General features: G+C 55.7%; 1 protein-coding gene across 1 annotated transcript in view; it reads left to right on the top strand.

Moving 5' to 3' along the window:
- The window catches only part of LOC101638029 (beta-Ala-His dipeptidase), a 44,884-nt gene that overhangs the window by 10,663 nt on the left and 17,637 nt on the right, over positions 1 to 16,584 (top strand). The window contains exons 2-6 of the mRNA XM_045296139.1: positions 9,072 to 9,197; positions 10,227 to 10,376; positions 10,994 to 11,156; positions 11,713 to 11,801; positions 13,956 to 14,156. Coding sequence (XP_045152074.1) covers positions 9,072 to 9,197; positions 10,227 to 10,376; positions 10,994 to 11,156; positions 11,713 to 11,801; positions 13,956 to 14,156 — 729 coding nt within the window. The remainder of the gene's footprint in view (positions 1 to 9,071; positions 9,198 to 10,226; positions 10,377 to 10,993; positions 11,157 to 11,712; positions 11,802 to 13,955; positions 14,157 to 16,584) is intronic.

The following is a 16,584-nucleotide window of genomic DNA, read 5'->3' on the forward strand; positions in this document are numbered from 1 at the left end:
ATTTTTGCACATCATTCCAGTACTGTCTGCTAAATTCAAGAAAATTTATGTATTTATGAAATAAATAAATAAATTACTTACCTAAATTATCTGAATAGCTAATTTGTTGACATCACTTGTTTAAATAGCACTAGCATGCAATATGATGTGTATCGTCTGAGAGGCAGTTACAAAATGTTTTCATCGTCGTTGCCAATGCCAAAAAATTCCATTGTTCATTAAGTCCAAACAATGGTGGTCGAATTCTAACAACTGATCAACAATGCGAACTTTGATAAGCAGTTCTCGATAATCAGTTCTCAACAATTACTTGTTATTAAAGCTTAACATTATAAAATTAGCAGAAATAATATAAAACTCATATCCTGGCGAAATATCCACATGGCAGCTGAAAACCGTATATTCCCTTCCCGTTCTCCCGCTGTTCCCTAGCTTGTCGTGCATTCTTTCCAAAAATCGGGACTTTTTTAAAAGGCCGCATGACGCAGGACAATTGTTAAAAATTGGGACTGTCCCGCCAAAAGCGGGACGTCTGGTCACCTTAACTTATGCCCATTGTATATCCCCCACCTATTGCTTGTATTGCCTATTGTACAACCCCCTCCTGTGACATATGTCCTTACCTGTAATTAGGGGGCATGCATACCCCTAAAGATATATAAGCCTTGGTTAGCAATAAATCTCTCTCTCCTGCCCTCTTGTCTCCCATCTCCACGTGGACCACCAAGAGGAGCTGAGGTGAGCATGCTAATATGAAATGTGTCTGACTCCTTTATTTCACTCTTCTATCTCTCTTATTCTCTATGACTTTAGTATAATCTTTACTTATTATCGCTGTGCAATTGCGCCTGCCGGGCCTATAATGATTTGTTAGGGGCTGGCTCCCCTGACACCACCCGGCTAGCTGGGGCCATGGGGACCCCTCTGGGGACCCCTATCCCGTCTTGAGGACCCTTGTGTGTGGAACCTTGTTGATCTGACCCCAAATCCCAGGTCCCATAGGCCTGTCCAGACCAGTAACCCTCGTGTGACGACAGATGTATTAGGGACCTTTGTCTGATGGCACTACAGACTCACATTGGTGGCCTCATCCCCTCTGGCTCAGGGCCATGCCTCCTGCCTCCTGTGTCTGAGCTGGGCTGTGCTCCGGAGGGTCCTCAGAGGCTGATGGTTGGGACTACACCAGATCATTCTTCAGAGGTCTGTCTGGGTAGATTCACACCTCCAGTCAGCTCAGCAGTGAGCTGTGTGTCATCCAGGCCCCCGGAGCTGGGCAGCAGTTAATCCTTGCTCGTCCTGAGGAGCACTGGACCAGGCCAAGGGGGCAGTGAGGGCCGGAGTGCCCCCGCCCAGCCTGGTCCTGCAGCCAAAGGGCAGCAACTAACTACCTACACACTCAAACTGCCACCCCCCTCCCCAGCCAAATGCCTCCTGCACAGTCACTCCTCACACTGCGACAGCCCTCTGCATTCCCCAGTGCAGGGGTGGCCTTGGTGGGAACAGAGGTGGCTTTCAGGGCTCGCTGTGGGCAGGGAATTCAGGGTGTTGTCCCGGAGCAGCAGGACCCCCGAACACTTCAAGGGAATGGGCGGACTGAGAGGAGAGGAAGAGGTAAGCAGGCCGTGCCCCTGCCCAGAGCCCCAGAGACTGAGGAGGAGGAGGGGTCCCTGGGCTGGCATATAGCAGCATAAAGGCCCGGCTTCCTGAGTCCACGGTCCATAGGCAGAAACACCCTTGAGCCTGAGCTAGATCCTGGGGCAGCTGTGTTACCTAACTAAGCACCTTGCACTTCGACCAGGGGCAATCACACAAGTCCAGGGGCCCTGCTGACAGCCGGGCCGTAGTGTGGACCTTGTTCAGTGCCAGGCCTGCCCCAACCCAAAGCCAGCTGCATTTGAGGTGGTGGTGACTCCCAGCCGCCCCAGCCTGTCAGAGGAGAACTGTGGCTCCACAGGATTTCAGTGGCTGGTTTGAGGGGTTATGGGGATCTAGATTGCCACCCCTATCTTCCAAGGAGACTCAAAAAGCCAACCTTCTGGTGTGTGCCAGGTTCTGTTCCCGGATGCTGAGAATATGCAGGACGTTGGGAGTGTGCAGCTTTTCAAGTACAGTGGTCTGCAGTGAACTCACTCACGACAGCCTGTCCCTTCTGCCAGTGTGCAGGCTCGTAGGCAAGATGGGCCACCTTCTTATGTCAAAGCCACCCTCCTTCCTCTGGGGAGCCTGCCTTGGGGCAGTGTTTCCGGTGCCCTGGCTACAGTGAGGCCGAGTTTGGTGTCTGATCCTGGACTTGGCCGGTAGACCTTACCTTCCAGGAAGTGGGAATCCCTGCCGGGGCTTCTGATCAAGAGTCTGAGCTCCTTCTTCAAACGTTCTCTCCACTGCAAACAAGGCCACTTCAGGCATTTGCAATGTTGACTTAGAAGCCACATATCTGCCACAGAACCTAGCACTCATCCTTCCCCCATGGGGCTGCTGCTGGTGTCAAACTGCCGACCTTGGACAGGCAGCTCAACACCCAATCCACTATGCCACCCAGACAAGCAAACCGTCACTGCCGTTGAGTCATTTCTGACTCGTAGCGACCTCATAGGACAGGGTAGAGCTGCCCAGTGGGTTCCCAGGACTAACTCTGTACGGGAGTAGAAAGCCTCATCTGTCTCCTGAAGAGGGACAGGTGGTTTTGAACTGCTAACCCCGTGCTCAGCAGCCTAGTACACTCTTCCATCAGGGCTCCTAACTCCTAGACTAGGCACTGTCAAAGAGAGAATGATTGGATTGGAGAGCAGGACTTCGAAGTCCATCCAGAAATCTGTAAAAATGGCATGTCTGAGAGTCATTTTCGTGTGACCATGGGAAAAAAAATCACTGAATAGTTGCTATCAGAATTGATAAGAAGGTCTAAAGGTGGAGGCATGTCTGACCTCTGCCTCATGCAATCATCCTCCAGCTGTTGTTTGCCCTTGATGTCCCTCTCGCTTTGTGAAGTTGGAAACCACGAGACCCCCCCACCCCAGGGAGGAAGATGGGACTTTCTATATTCGAAGAGTTACATAGAGTTACAGTCTCAGAAACTCACAGGGGCAGTTCTACCCTGTGCTGTGGGATCAATACGGGTCAGCATTGACTTGATGGCAGTGATTTGGGTTCAGTTTTTGGTTTTGTGAAGTTAGAAGGAGCCCCAGTGGTGGTGTGGTGGTGTGTCAGGCTGCTGACTGCAAGGTCAGCGGTTTGAAGCCACCAGTCAGTTCTCGAGAGAAAGACTTATAGAACTCCATGGGGAGTTCTATAAGAAGAACTGCCCCCAGGGCAGTTCCACCCTGTTATTTAGGGTCACCGTGAGTTGGCATCGGCTCAATGGCAGTGAGTTTTGAGAAGTTAGAAGAGGAGGTCTGGGGCCTCCACCACACATCCTTATAGGTGGGGTCTCATTCGATGGCAGGTGGTGTTTTCGGCATTTAAAAATATACTGCCCTGGGGTTGATTGAAACTCATGGTGACCTAATAAAACAGGGTAAGAATGGCACCTCTCGGTTTTTACGGCAGGAAGCTGCTGCCGTAGTTGTCTCCAGTGGGAGAGCTAGTGGGTTCAGTTAGCAGCCAAGCGCTTGAGCACTTTGTCTCTGAGACAAACAAAACTCACTTCCATCCAGTGGACGCTGCCCCATAGGGGTCCCATAGGACAGAGTAGAACTGCCCCTGTGGGTTTCTGAGGCTACACGTTTCCTTTTAATCATTTTATTGGGAGCTCTTACAGATAGCATACATTCCATCACTCTAATAGATCAAGCAGAGTTGTACAATTGCTACTGTAATCAGTTTCAAAACATTCTTCTGGACTCTTTGATAGCAGCTCCCCTTCATCCCCTCCCCCCTCCTCCCGCAACCCTACTGTTATTATTATTATTATTATATAAATATATACATATATTTTTAGCTATATCTTACCCCATCCAATATATCCAATCACCTACAGTTCTGTTATCCGCTCCCCTTGAGTGGGGTTATATAGTCATCCTTGCTATCAGCTCCCCCTTCCCTTCCTCCCCCACGCTCCCATAGCCTCAGGGAATCATTACTCCCATTACTGTTTCTGAAGGGTTATCCATCCTGCATTGAAACATCTTTATATATATATGTATATATATATAAAACTTTCTTCTTCTTTCCTTTTTCTTTTTTTCCGTGGAGGCTGTATGTCTTTATGGGAGCAGAAAACTCTGTCTTTCTCCCATGGATTGGATGGCGATTTTGAACTGCTGACCTTGTGGTTAGCATCCCAGTGTCTAACGCACTATGTCCAGGGCTCCTAACTGTGTCCCCAGGCCAACTCTTCCAGGCCCTGTGACCCCACAGTGCCATTTACCCAACAGAGCGTCTTATTTCTAGGCACTTAGGAGCCCTGGTGGCATAGGGCTGCTGGCTGCAAGGTCAGCAGTTTGAAACCACCAGCTGATCTGCAGGAGAAAGACGAGGCTTTCTACTCCTGTAAAGAGTCACAGTCTCACAACCCCACGGGGCAGTTCTCCCAAGCCTGTAGGGTCGCTGTGCAGTGTAATCAAACTGGTCGGCAGTGAGCGTTCTTGATTTTGAGAGATGCAGGCATAGGAAGACAAAGTGGTCCAGTAAGTAACTATTAGGTAAATCAACGAAGAATGGAATATAGTGATTGAAAATTTTAAAAGCTGTGTCTCCTGGGTTGTCCTCCTGGAAGCGCCCATGTCTGGTGCCCACTGTGGGTGGTCGGGAGGGTCTGTCAACGGCCTGGCACCGGCATTTCGGGACCAGAGGCTCAGTGCCATTGACAGTGAAGGCCGCGCCTTGTCCCAGCCCGCCCCCAAGAGCTCACAGCCCTGCATCACCATTGACAATGCCCCGTGCACACAGTGCCTCTCACTGTGTCTGACCCTGGACGGCCTTCCCGTGAGAGGAAGCCCAGGACTGGCGTCTCCATTCAGCCTTTGCCTGTCGGTGGCCTGTGTCAGCTGCTGGTCAGCCCCCAGTGACCAGGGTTGCGGAAGCAGTGCAAAGCCGGGCCGTCTCTTGCTGATGCTTGCAGAAGGCTCGCTTCCTGGCCATCCCAAGTGGCCGGCGGCCTTTCTGGGATGGCATTGTTCTTTTGCCACCACCCAGGGTCACATGCTGACAAGGCTCACTGTCTTCTCCCATGAGGAGGGCCTGTCCTCTGACCAAGGACACTGCACGGAGCTGGGCGGCAGGCACCTGGACCTGTGCCACCTAGGTACACCGGCTGTCTGCCCCAGTGGGGTGAGCTGTGCAGAGCCTGCGCTGTGTCGTGCCCTGCCTGACCACCCGAGGGCTGGTCAGTCTATGTGAACTAGGCCACCTGAAGTCAGGTCGTTGCCTTCTCTTCTGTGGCCGGCAGGCAGTTCAGACGGAGAGCGGGGACTTGGCCCGGGATGCCTGTCCCATCCCTCCCCCAGCCCTGGCTCTTTGACCCCGCCTGCCCTGCTCTGCTCGCAGTCGGGGTCACCAGTGCACCTCCTTGCTCCTTGGGTGCTGGAGTTTGTCCCCTCTCTCTACAGGCAGCCACGCCTTCACCAGCCGGCTGCCTGAGTTGGCCCGCCCACCCATCTAGTCCTATCTGTCCATCTATAGCAGTGCTCTGGCTCAGGGCCCTGCCTCCGGGGGTTGAGCAGAAGCAGAAAAGCCTGTTTCTCTCTGTTTAAGCTGGTCTCTGTGAGGTAGACCAAGATAATGGAGCCTTTATAAACAGAGCAGCCAGTAGATACCAGTCTGCCACCCCCTGAACCTGCCGAGCTCCGGTGAGTAGTGGCCAGGCCCTGCCAGGCTCCCACCTTCTGTGTCTTCTGGGTGTCTCAGGGTGCCCGTGAGACCAGCAGGGGTTTCTCACAGGGAGATGTCCTGTCCACGTCAGGGAGGTGGGGAGCTGGGGGAGAGAGCAGGGAACTTTCCATCGCCTGAAAGAAGCTGGAGAGGGCTGCTGCGGGGTTGAGGCGACCAGTGCACCCTGACTGGGTGGAGGACCTGCCAGGAGTCGAGTCTTCCCTGGCAGAGCTGAGACCAGGCAGGCAGCACAGGGCACTGCCCCCGGTCTGCATCCAGTGACCAAACTGCCCCCCCACCCCAGCCCAGAAGACCCTCCAAGACCAGCAGTGCCCCCGTGGGGCTTCTGACGACACCATCCCATCTTCCAGGCCAGGGTGTTGGGGCTGTGCTGGGGACATTTGATGTGATGGGGTGCCTGCCGGGTGGCCTGAGGGCCAACAAACACAAACTGCCCGCTTGCGGGCCCCAAAGCTGTCCAAAGCCAGCAGTCTTACAGCAACCGAAGACCACATCTCTTCCTCCCAGAGACCAGAGGGCTTGAACCACCGATCTGTCGGTCGGCAGCTGAGCACTGTGATCACTGCCCCGTCAGGCCCCCTTGTGAGCGTGCAAGTAACTGTAACACACGCGTGTGAAGGAAGAGTGACAGCTCCACACACAGCGACCCAGAGCAGGGGCCTGTACAGGGCAGGGCTCCTGCGTAAAGGCAGGTCCCGGCATGGACAGCAAGGCTGAGACGGGCAAGGGCCGCGCCCCACTGGACTCCTGTCCAGACCAGCCCTCAGGCCTGTCTCAGAGATCTGTGGCACAGGGGACCTGGGCTCCTGGCCCCTCCTCCTCACAGGACCGTCCTTCAGGGGGGCTGCGACTCTCACTCCCCTTTCCCCGGGCAACGTGAAAACAAAGACACACACACATGCTCCCTCAGGAGGGCTGGTGTCAGAGCAGAGCCTGCTGGGCGGCAGAGGACCTACTGGGAGCCAGCCCACTGTATATACGAGTAGCTTCTGCTGGTTTTGCAGAATCTGTCCCGGAGCTGGACTGGAGGGCATTCACTCCTAGAAATGAATCCTGTGATGCCTGAGGCTGGAGCGCCGGAGGCTCGCTAGCACCACCTCCTGGACAGTGCCCCTCATGACGAGGTGGACTGTCTTCTGCTCAGAACTTAAACCTCAACCAAAACCAAACCCGCTGCCGAGGAGTTGATTTCAGAGCACAGGACTGAGAACAAATACTCAGTTGTGACCCACAGGTTGAGAACCGCTGTCTGAGAGGTTCCAAGACTGCCAGTCGTTATGGGAGCAGACAGTTTCACCGTTCTCCCCAGGAGCCACTGGTGGGTTTGAACCAATAACCTTGCAGTTAGACCTTAAAAACCTAACTCACTGCTATCAAGTCAATGCCGACTCATAGCAATGACTCCCTTGCTGGTTTTCAAGACAGGACTGTCTATGGGAGTAGAAAGCCCAGTCTTTCTCCCAAGGAGCCCTCCCAAGGAGCCGCTGGTGGTTTCGAACTGTCCACCATTCGGATCACAGTCCAACACTTAAGCTTATGCCACCAGGGCTCCCCAACACTTAACCCACTAAATGACCTGGACTCCTTTTCAACCACTCCTGGGGGAAACAAGCGGAGGAAAGGGGAGGCTGTATCTTCCCATCACGATTTGCAGCCTCGGGAACTCTCCACAGGATGGACAGGGAGGGGTTGGACTCAGCTCGATGACAGTGGTTTGACTTGGTTTGGCTTTCAGAAAACAAAACAGGGAGTTGGGGGAGCTATTGTGTCATGGGCACTGAGCTTCCGTTGAGGCGATGAAGACGTTTTGGAAGCAGGAGCCCTGGTGGTGGTGCTGAACCTCAAGGTCAGCAGTTTGAACCCACTGGCCGACTTTGGGGAGAAAGGTGAGGTTCTCTGCTCCCATAAAGACAGAACGTCACAGAATCCCCGAAGGGCAGGGCTACAGGGTCATCATGCGTCAGAACCAGCTCCGTGGTGGCGGGTGTTGTTGATGGCCACATAGCACGTCGATGTAATTCATGCTAGTGAGATGTACTATATTTTATCATGGTAAAAAGTTTTTTTAAAATCATACATAGCAAAAACCCATAATTGTTATACCCAATAGCTTCGACATTCAAAACTATGAGGGGCAGGGGTTTGGGCCTCGCACTGCCAAGGGCTGGAAAGAGTGTCCCTGAGACAAAAACCCAGGCTCTCTTACCCCTAGTGTGACTCACACCCAGAGGCCACAACCCCAAGCCCCCTTCCCGCCCCTCCAGAGGCTCTCCCTCTCTCCTCGCAGGCCCCTCTTCCCAGCCTGTCCTCTGGGCCCATGTGGAGGGGAGCGTTGGCTGGGGAGGAGCTCAGTGTCCAGGGGAACAGGTGGACTTGAGAGTCTTGGCCAGTGACCTCCACTCCCACAGCTGCAGCCACCAGGGGGAGCTCCTGCACAGCCTGCCCCAGGATTGCTGGACCCTTTACACCTGGGCTTCCAGCTGGAGCCCAGCAAGAGAGCAGAGCCCGGGCAGGCCCAGGGGCACCCATGCTTGGGGGAAGGGTGCAGAGAAGGGTGGTAGAAGGAAGGAGGGATAGGAGAGAATCCCTGCGCTGGTCCCCATGAGCGGGGGAGGGTGGGACCCCTGAGAGATGGGAACTGACTGGGCAGAGAAGAAAGCTGGGGTGTGGGGCCCACAGATGGGACGGACTGTCAGCGCTCACTCGGGTGGTTCATCCAGGCACCATCTGCGCAGCCTCCTTCCCGCGCCCTTTATTCATGTAGTCTAACTTTTCATTGTGAGTTAGCTGTGGTTCACGTCTCAGACCATGAGCCTTTTTGCCACCGACGACACCTTTCCAAGCCTCCCGGGAACACACACTCCCTGCCCTCCCCTCACTGTGGTTGCCCCAGCCTCTGGCTTCCCTTCCTTTTCCGCTCAGGGCACCACAGGGCAGTGCTGCGGGCTCTCCTTCTGGGTTTTCTGCTCATACAGGGGTCCCAGCACAGAGGTCCTGGACCTGACGCCTCTCCCAGACCCGCCCCTGGAGTGGAGCATGCCCGAAGAGCCCTGCCACGGTGGGAGCAGGCTGCCAGCAAAGCTGGCCTGGGGGGAACCCACCAGCAACGTCGTTTGAAGACGTACTTGTCCTTTGCTAAACAGGCGCTGTGACTTTAAACATGAGGTGTCAGGGGAAGAAGTGGCCCCAGGGTGAGTGGGAGCCACTGGTGAGGGCTGACCTCTGACCCCACCCACCCACAGGCGGCCTCTGCCTTCGCCCTGCTGCTGCTGCTGGAGGGAGGCATGTTCTCATCGCCCGAGTCGCGCTTGGACCTGCTGGACCAGGTGGCCCGGTACATTGAGGCGCACCAGGAAGAATTCGTGCAGGTGGGGAGCAAGCCAAGGCTGCGGGCGCCTGACAGCTCAGTCTTTCTCGAGGATGCACTCTGATGGAGTGTGGGTGGGGTTCTGTGAGCTGGCCTATTAGCCATCACTCCTGTAAAGGAGGACAGAGGTCCAGGGCTGACCATCCACCTCACTGAGCTCACGCTGGCCAGGACTACCAGAGGGTCCCCTCCTGGCTCAAGGGCACCTTCCCCCTAGAGCAGTGGCTCTCAGCCTTCCTAAGGCACGACCCTTTAATACAGCTCCTCATGTTTTGGTGACCTCCCAATCATAAATTTATTTTCGTTGCTACTTCATCACTGTAATTTTGCTATTGTTATGAATCAGGTGACCCCTGTTGTTGAACCCCCAAAGGGGTCACGGCCCACAGGTTGAGAACCGCTGCCCTAGAGCCAGCCCCACCTCTACCCCCATGAGACTGCCTGGCACTTGGCCTGCCGAGTGCCACAGAGCAGGAGAACCAGGGGTTCCACATGCCAGGGCAGGGCCAGCACCTGCTGCTTCAGGCAACAGGTGCCCCTGCCCTTGACCTCCCCCTCTTCCACGTCCTCTGCTCTGTCCTTCATTCGCAGAGGGAGAGAGAGAGAGAGAGACAAAGTATACGTTTGCGTACACACACCCCTACATCTACATGCTTGATTCTGGAGGCCAGGGAGGTGCAAACGGTCTCCAAGGCTGGTCCTTTGAACGTGCCTAGAGGCCTGGTGACCCCTGTCCTCAAGGTCATGACCTTGAGAGTCCTGTGGAACAGCTCTCCTCTGCAGCCTGGCGTGGTCCGCCCTCAGAGCGGCTGCACCGCTGTTGTCTCCTGGGGAAGCCTCTGTCTGCATACCCATGGGGGGTGGGGGGGGGCAGGCTGGACACAGGCAGGGAGAAAAGCAGAAGTGTGGACCCCACCCTGCAGGTGCTCCCTATGCCAAATGCCTGGTGTCCCCCCAACCTGCACTCTGCGTGCTCACGCCTGCCCTGCTCAGTGCCCCCCCCCTCCCCACCCGGCTGGCTCTCCTGCAGACGCTGAGGGACTGGGTGGCCGTGGAGAGTGACTCTGTCCAGCCGGTGCCCCGGCTCCGACAGGAAATCTGCAGGATGATGGACATGGCAGCAGACAAGCTCCGGCGCCTGGGAGCCAGCGTGGACACTGTGGACATGGGTACTCAGCAGGTCACTGCTGCTGGGGGTGAGGGTTGGGGGGAGCACCTTGCCCAGAGGGGTGGCCCCTCGGGGCTGGGCCTCAGTGGGAATGCCCTGGGCCTTTAATCAACAAGGACGCTGTATTCAGGATAAGGACTAAGGACGAGGGCTCTCCTGCACTCCAGGTGGCTGTGGGAGCCGTCTCTGGTCAGGGAGATCTCTGGGATGTTGTCAGGAGCCTAGGAAGGTGGCAAGTCCCGCCTAATCTGCACCCCTCCCTCTGCACTTCAGGGGGCAGGCCTGTCCCAAGCGCCCCTTTCCTTACATGTAAATACATCTCAAAGGTGCCTTGCTCAGAGCCTCCCTGTGAAGGTCTGAAACCCTAGGTTGACGTCCCCTGCCCAGGTGAAGGGGTCCCCAAGCCATCTGACCTGGCTCCCCCTGAGAGTCACGTTCTCGTGGACAAGATTGCCCAGTTCCCTTTGTCCACGGGCCACTGGGGGAGGGCGGCAATACGTTTGAAATGCCCTGCAGCTCCTAGTGAGCAAAATGGGGGCCCAGAGAACCACGTGCTCTTCACTCAGGTGCGGCAGGATGGTCAGGCCAGGCCTGGACGTCTCCTCACATGCCCCCTTCTCCTCCCGCAGCTTCCTGATGGTCAGAGCCTCCCGATTCCTCCCATCATCCTGGCCGAGCTGGGGAATGACCCCCAGAAGCCCACCGTGTGCTTTTACGGCCACTTGGATGTCCAGCCCGCTGCCAAGGAGGATGGGTGGCTGACAGAGCCATACACACTAACAGAGGTGGACGGTCAGTGAGGGGCCACGGCCAGGCTGTGCTTCTCCGGAAAAGGGGTCACACCTCTCTGTCGGGTGGATGAGGGGCTGTAATCCTGGCTCCAGCCTTGGGCAGCTCCCCTGGTCAATGAGCTTGATTCACAGGTGAAGGGCATCGGCCCGTGGGCGTCCCTGGGTGAACTGACTCCCCAGGCAGGGCTGCGGGTGTGAGAAGCCATGCCTGGAGGTCCTCAGGTTTCCTTCCCGAGAACACTGGGGGTCCTTTGAGTTTTGTCAGGGCAAGGAGGGAAGAGAAAGGTTGCTGGAGGTGCCCTGGAGGGACTTGCTGCGCCCACCAGATGGCCCCACGAACCTGCATGAGCTAGCTAGTTACCTTGAGAGCCTGTTTCAGGTGACTTGCTAGCTGATGGCAGCCACCTTTACATGTGAGAAGTGAGACCACCTAGGCCAGGCTGGTGCCTGGGAAAAATCAGACCCCACTGAAGCAGTCATCCCCGAAACGGCGCTGTGGCCATTGATTTAACACCCTCAGCCTGGTGCCCTTCTGAAAACTCTTCCTATTTGTAAAGGGAAACTTTACGGACGCGGAGCTACGGACAACAAAGGCCCTGTTCTGGCTTGGATCAACGCTGTTAGCGCATTTGTAGCTCTTGAGCAGGTGGGTCTCCAGCTGTGCTGCAGGGAGGGGGTGGGGGTGGTGACTGTGATAAAGAATTTCGGGTAGCTTACTGAGCCCCAAGTTTTAAGCTGCGTGTGACCTTGACTCATTTGAGGGGTGCATTCCGGGTGACAATGAACAGGAGTGCTGGGGGCACAGTTGGTCACGCATCGGGCTGTTAGCCACAAGGTCAGCAGTTCGAGCCACCAGCCGGTCTACAGGAGACAAGTGGAACTTCCCCCACGAAGAGTGTCAGCCTCAGAAACCCACAGGGCAGTTCTCGGTCCCGCACAGGGTCACCGTGCATCAGAATCATCTCAGTGGCAATCAGTTTATTCTCATTGCACAGTAGCCCGGGACGCTGTGTGAGGTTTGGGGCTGCCAAGCACAGATCTTCGGGTCTTGGGAGAAAGATAAGACTGTCTGCTCCAGTGAATATTGTAGCCTCGGGAACCTCGATAAGACACTGTCGGTGGGGACAGGCTCCATTGGCAACAGGTTTAGGGTTTGCTTGATTCCAGTTATGCCCATTCTACAGATCAGGAGAGTGAGGCTTGGACAGTTGAGGAACCCACTTAAAGAGGCCCTGCTAGGAGCCCAGATGGCCCCCAACAAAGACCTGGACAGCAAAGACCTTTTAGACAAGAGGGAAATTATATCTGCCACAGCCCCAACAGTCCTGGCCGCGGGAGAAGGTGGTGTTGGCCAGCAGGCAGCCCGGGGGCCCTGTCTGCTGTCCTGGAAATTCGAGACAGGCTTATCATCAGAGACGCGCAAGCTGAGGATGGAAGATTTAATGATTCTGGACCCAGCTGCTCTGTTTTTGCAATTAGAATGCGCGTCAAACGCTGGCACGCAGTCTGGCTGGGCCCTGGCAACCCCTGCAGAGAGGTCATCTTCCTGAGCATGAACTAAACCCTGACCATTTCACAGGGCCGGGTGGCTCTGCCCCCACCCCGCCCACACCTCTGCCCTCTCTCACTCCATTCCTCTCTCTCTCTCTCCCTGCCCTCGTTCTCTTTCTCACAGAGGAGGAAAGGAATCTTTATAAGTAAGTTCCTATGTTAACTGAGTATAAAAGCCAAAATCAACTTTTCTTTTCCTTTTTTCATTTTAAACCCCAAAGTTACATAATCTCAAAGGGAACCTAAGAAGATTGGAGAGGCAGGCTCTTTGAGTTTCCCCTTGCTCCTCTGTGACTGAGGGCTCACAGTGTTTACCTGGCAGCCTCGTGGGGAAGATTCAGTCAAGCAATATTGGTCAGAGCTCTCAAATACCGCCTGAGAATAGGTGTGATGTGGTGTGTGTGTGTGTACCAAAGTTCAAGGAGAAAGGGAAGGGCAGCGCATGGACCTCCCCCACACCTGTTCTGAAGTCTGCTCTTACACACTGGGGCGACCTCGGAACCCCTCTTTGCAACCAGAGACAGAGCCCCGCTGCTGGGCACACAGCTACTGGAGGCATGGCATCCCCTCGATGGTACTGGTGTCCACTGCAGGCACCTTGGTGGCACTGTGGTTCTGGTCGGCGGTTTGAATGCCCCGTTGCTCTCCGGGAGAAAGCAATGGCAGTCAGCTCCCATAAAGAGTTACAGCCTCGGACGCTGCCCTGCAGGGTTGCTATGGGTCGGAACCGCCTTGCCAGACCCCGTGTTAGTGGGTTAAAGACCTCGGTGGTGCGGTGACGGAAGGCTTCCCTTTCCTATGGGATACCCAGTTCAGTCCTTGACCTACGTGCTTGCTGCACAACCACTAGCCACCTGTCCGGACACTTGTGTGTGGCTCAGAGGCTGCACAGACTTCTGGGAAACTTCCAGAGGGAGCCAGACTAGGAGGAAAGGCCTGGTGACCTGTGTGTGCACCAGCAGCTAACACCCTCCCCACCCTGTGAAATGAAAACTGCGGCCACTTTGTTTGTTCTCACCTGTTGCACTGTGGGTGGGGGGTTACATTTCGTCAACTGTGCATTTCACTGTCGAGGCAACTAGTCAACTGCCCGCCCCCCAACAACTCCCCTGCCCCCTGCTCCTTGATCTCTCTGCCTCCCTCCTGGGGGAAGCAGCATGCTCCCCACACCCAGGCGGCCCTCGTTAGCAGGTGGCTGGGCAGGTGTGGGCAGCGGGCTGATGAAAGCTCGGCCTGCCGTCCCTCCCAGGACCTTCCCGTGAACGTGAAGTTCTTCCTCGAAGGCATGGAGGAAGCCGGCTCCATTGCGCTCGAGGCCGCCCTGCGAAGGGAGAAGGACCGCTTCTTCTCCAGCGTGGACTACATTGTCATCTCTGACAACCTGTGGCTGAGCAGGAGGAAGCCAGCACTCACCTACGGCACCCGGGGCAACAGCTACTTCACCGTGGAGGTACTGCCACCCTGGGGGGCGCAGGGAGCCGTGGTTCCAAAGCAGGGGTCTTGGGGAGGAAGGGGGGAAGCCCTCTTCAAGGGCCTGTGCATCTGTGTGTTTCCGTGGATTGATTATTCAGCTGGGGGGAGGGGCGACTCCCAGGAGCCTTTGAGGTACAGATAGCTAATGCTCTCTGTAGCAGAAACTGAACCACAGGGTCTGGCTGAACTGGATCCACCGTATTGTAATGGAGAGGCCAAACAATTCACAAAGTGGGCATCGAAAGACCACAGGATTCTGAGCTGGAGAGCCAGGGAGAGACAGTCCAGGAATCAGTACAAGAAACTACAAGGCACTCATGCAGTAATTGTTCCTAGACTGGAGTTGACATGTAGATAGTGGTTACACCTGATTGGTAGGAGATTGCAGAAGCGCGTGGAATTGGTTTTTTAAGTGACAAAGTCATCATTACATTGGGTCCATCTGGCTGGAAACCACTGGCCCCTCCTTGCTCCCTGCAGGGGGACTGGGTCTTCTAAGGCTGATGTACAGCAGGCAAAATGCCGTTGTTCTTGGCAGCTGTTTGGGTTTCCCTGGAGGAGTGAACTCCCCCCACCCCGGCTCCTACCCTACAAACGCCTCTTTGGCGTTCGGGCTGAAGAACTACATAAACACGCGTGAGCGCCAACACGAGTGACCTCGGGACCGGTCGGCAACACTGGGCAGCACACGGGCCTGCTGGTGATGGTCCAGCCCTGTGCTGGTGCTGACCCGGGGTCCCGGGGGGAGTAGGGAGGCACTCCTCATGTGAGGCAACTCTTCATTCAGCACAGCCATTGTCTCCCTAAAAGGGAGCCCCAAAGTTAAGGTTGGAGACTCGAGTCCACCCTGAGCCATCACGGAAGAAAGGCCTGGCGACCTGCTCCTGCCGCATCCGCCACTGAAACCCTGGGCAGCTCGGCTTGGCCCTGACCCTTGGGGACGTCATGCGTTGGTGTCCACTGGACAGGTCACATTGAGCCTGGGGGCAGGCAACAGGAACAGGAAGGTCACAGAGGGTGGCCCGAGGAGGGGGAGGCTGCACCCAAGCCTCAGTGGCAAGAGGCCCAAGAACATGAGTGAGGGCCAGGAAAGGGGGTGCCAACCTCATGGGGACCTGCTCTGAGTCCTGGGTCCTGGTTCGGGCCTGCTAGTCCTGGAGCCTCGATTTCCTGGCCCTGAGGGTGGCATACTGCTTACCCGTGCAGGGCTGCGGTGGTCCCTAGGTGACACGGGGACCCAGTGTGATGCTGTGGCCCTCTCCGTAAGTGCTGACACTGTGCTGCAGCCTGCCACCTGGAATCGGAAAGCCCTTGCTCCTCAACCATTCCCTCTGTTCACTCACAAAAAATCAGGCAGAGTGAAAGATCCTAACCCACCCCTGCCACCCCCATCTGCTGCCAGATGGCAGTGCCCAGCAGATATGCCCGGGCATGTCAACAACGCCCCCCACGTGCACCAGGCGGCATCAGTGAGCTGGAAGTTGGGAATAGTGGGCAGTTCTCTTGCGTTTGGCTCCACCGGTCTCACTGCACCGCATCCCAGGCCCAGAAAGACCCGATGGGCCTGCCTTCAAGGAACTTCCTGCTGCAAAGAGACTTTTCCCAAGGCGAGGGAACTGCGCCCTCAGGCTTCTGAGACTAAATCTGTGGTAGTTACATAATTTTGCATCAGTTTGAAGCTATCAGTGTAGGGGTGGAGTCTGTCAGTCAGGTGGTGGGCGTGGCATTCTCATAAGGAGGGTCCTGGGAACCTACCTGCCTCTCTGCCTTCACCTTCCTCTTGGCGAGCCACGCCGAGACCTGTGAGAGCCCCGTGGTGGCCTGTGATGCGGCCACCACCATTGGATCCTCAGGACTCCGCACCCACTGACCTGGGATCCCCCTGCACTCTGCATCATTGCATGTGGCTGCCTGAGTCTGAGCAGGGACTTGTTATGGACCAGTATCGGACTTCTGGACTTGAGTTGGACTGGGCTGGGATGATTTCTTTTGATATAAAGCTCTCTCTTACACTTATATGAGTGTCTCTGGATTTTTCTCCGGTCAACCCAGCCTAACACAACATCTCTAAGAGAGCAGACAGCCTCCTCTTTCTCTCTGGAGCAGACGAGCCCTTCCCCAGCCCTTAACTCAAGATCACTGGGCTCTTTCCTGAAGTGTCTGAACTTTGAAAACCCAGGGGATGCAGCTCACTCTGTACAAACACAACCCACTGGATGGCAGTGGGTCAGTGATTAAGCACTCAGCTGCTAACAAATGTCATCAGTTTGAACCCATCCGCCATGCCATGGGAGAAGATGGGGCTTCTGTAATGATTACAGCCTTAGAAACCCTGTGTGGGCAATTCTCCTCGATCCTACAGGGTCCCTCTGAGGAGGAACGGGCTCAGTGGGAGTGGATCTGGA

The sequence above is a fragment of the Echinops telfairi genome, unplaced genomic scaffold (genome assembly GCF_000313985.2).
Source record: "Echinops telfairi isolate 266 unplaced genomic scaffold, ASM31398v2 ScPeMD7_7400;HRSCAF=8409, whole genome shotgun sequence".
NCBI lineage: Eukaryota > Metazoa > Chordata > Mammalia > Afrosoricida > Tenrecidae > Echinops > Echinops telfairi.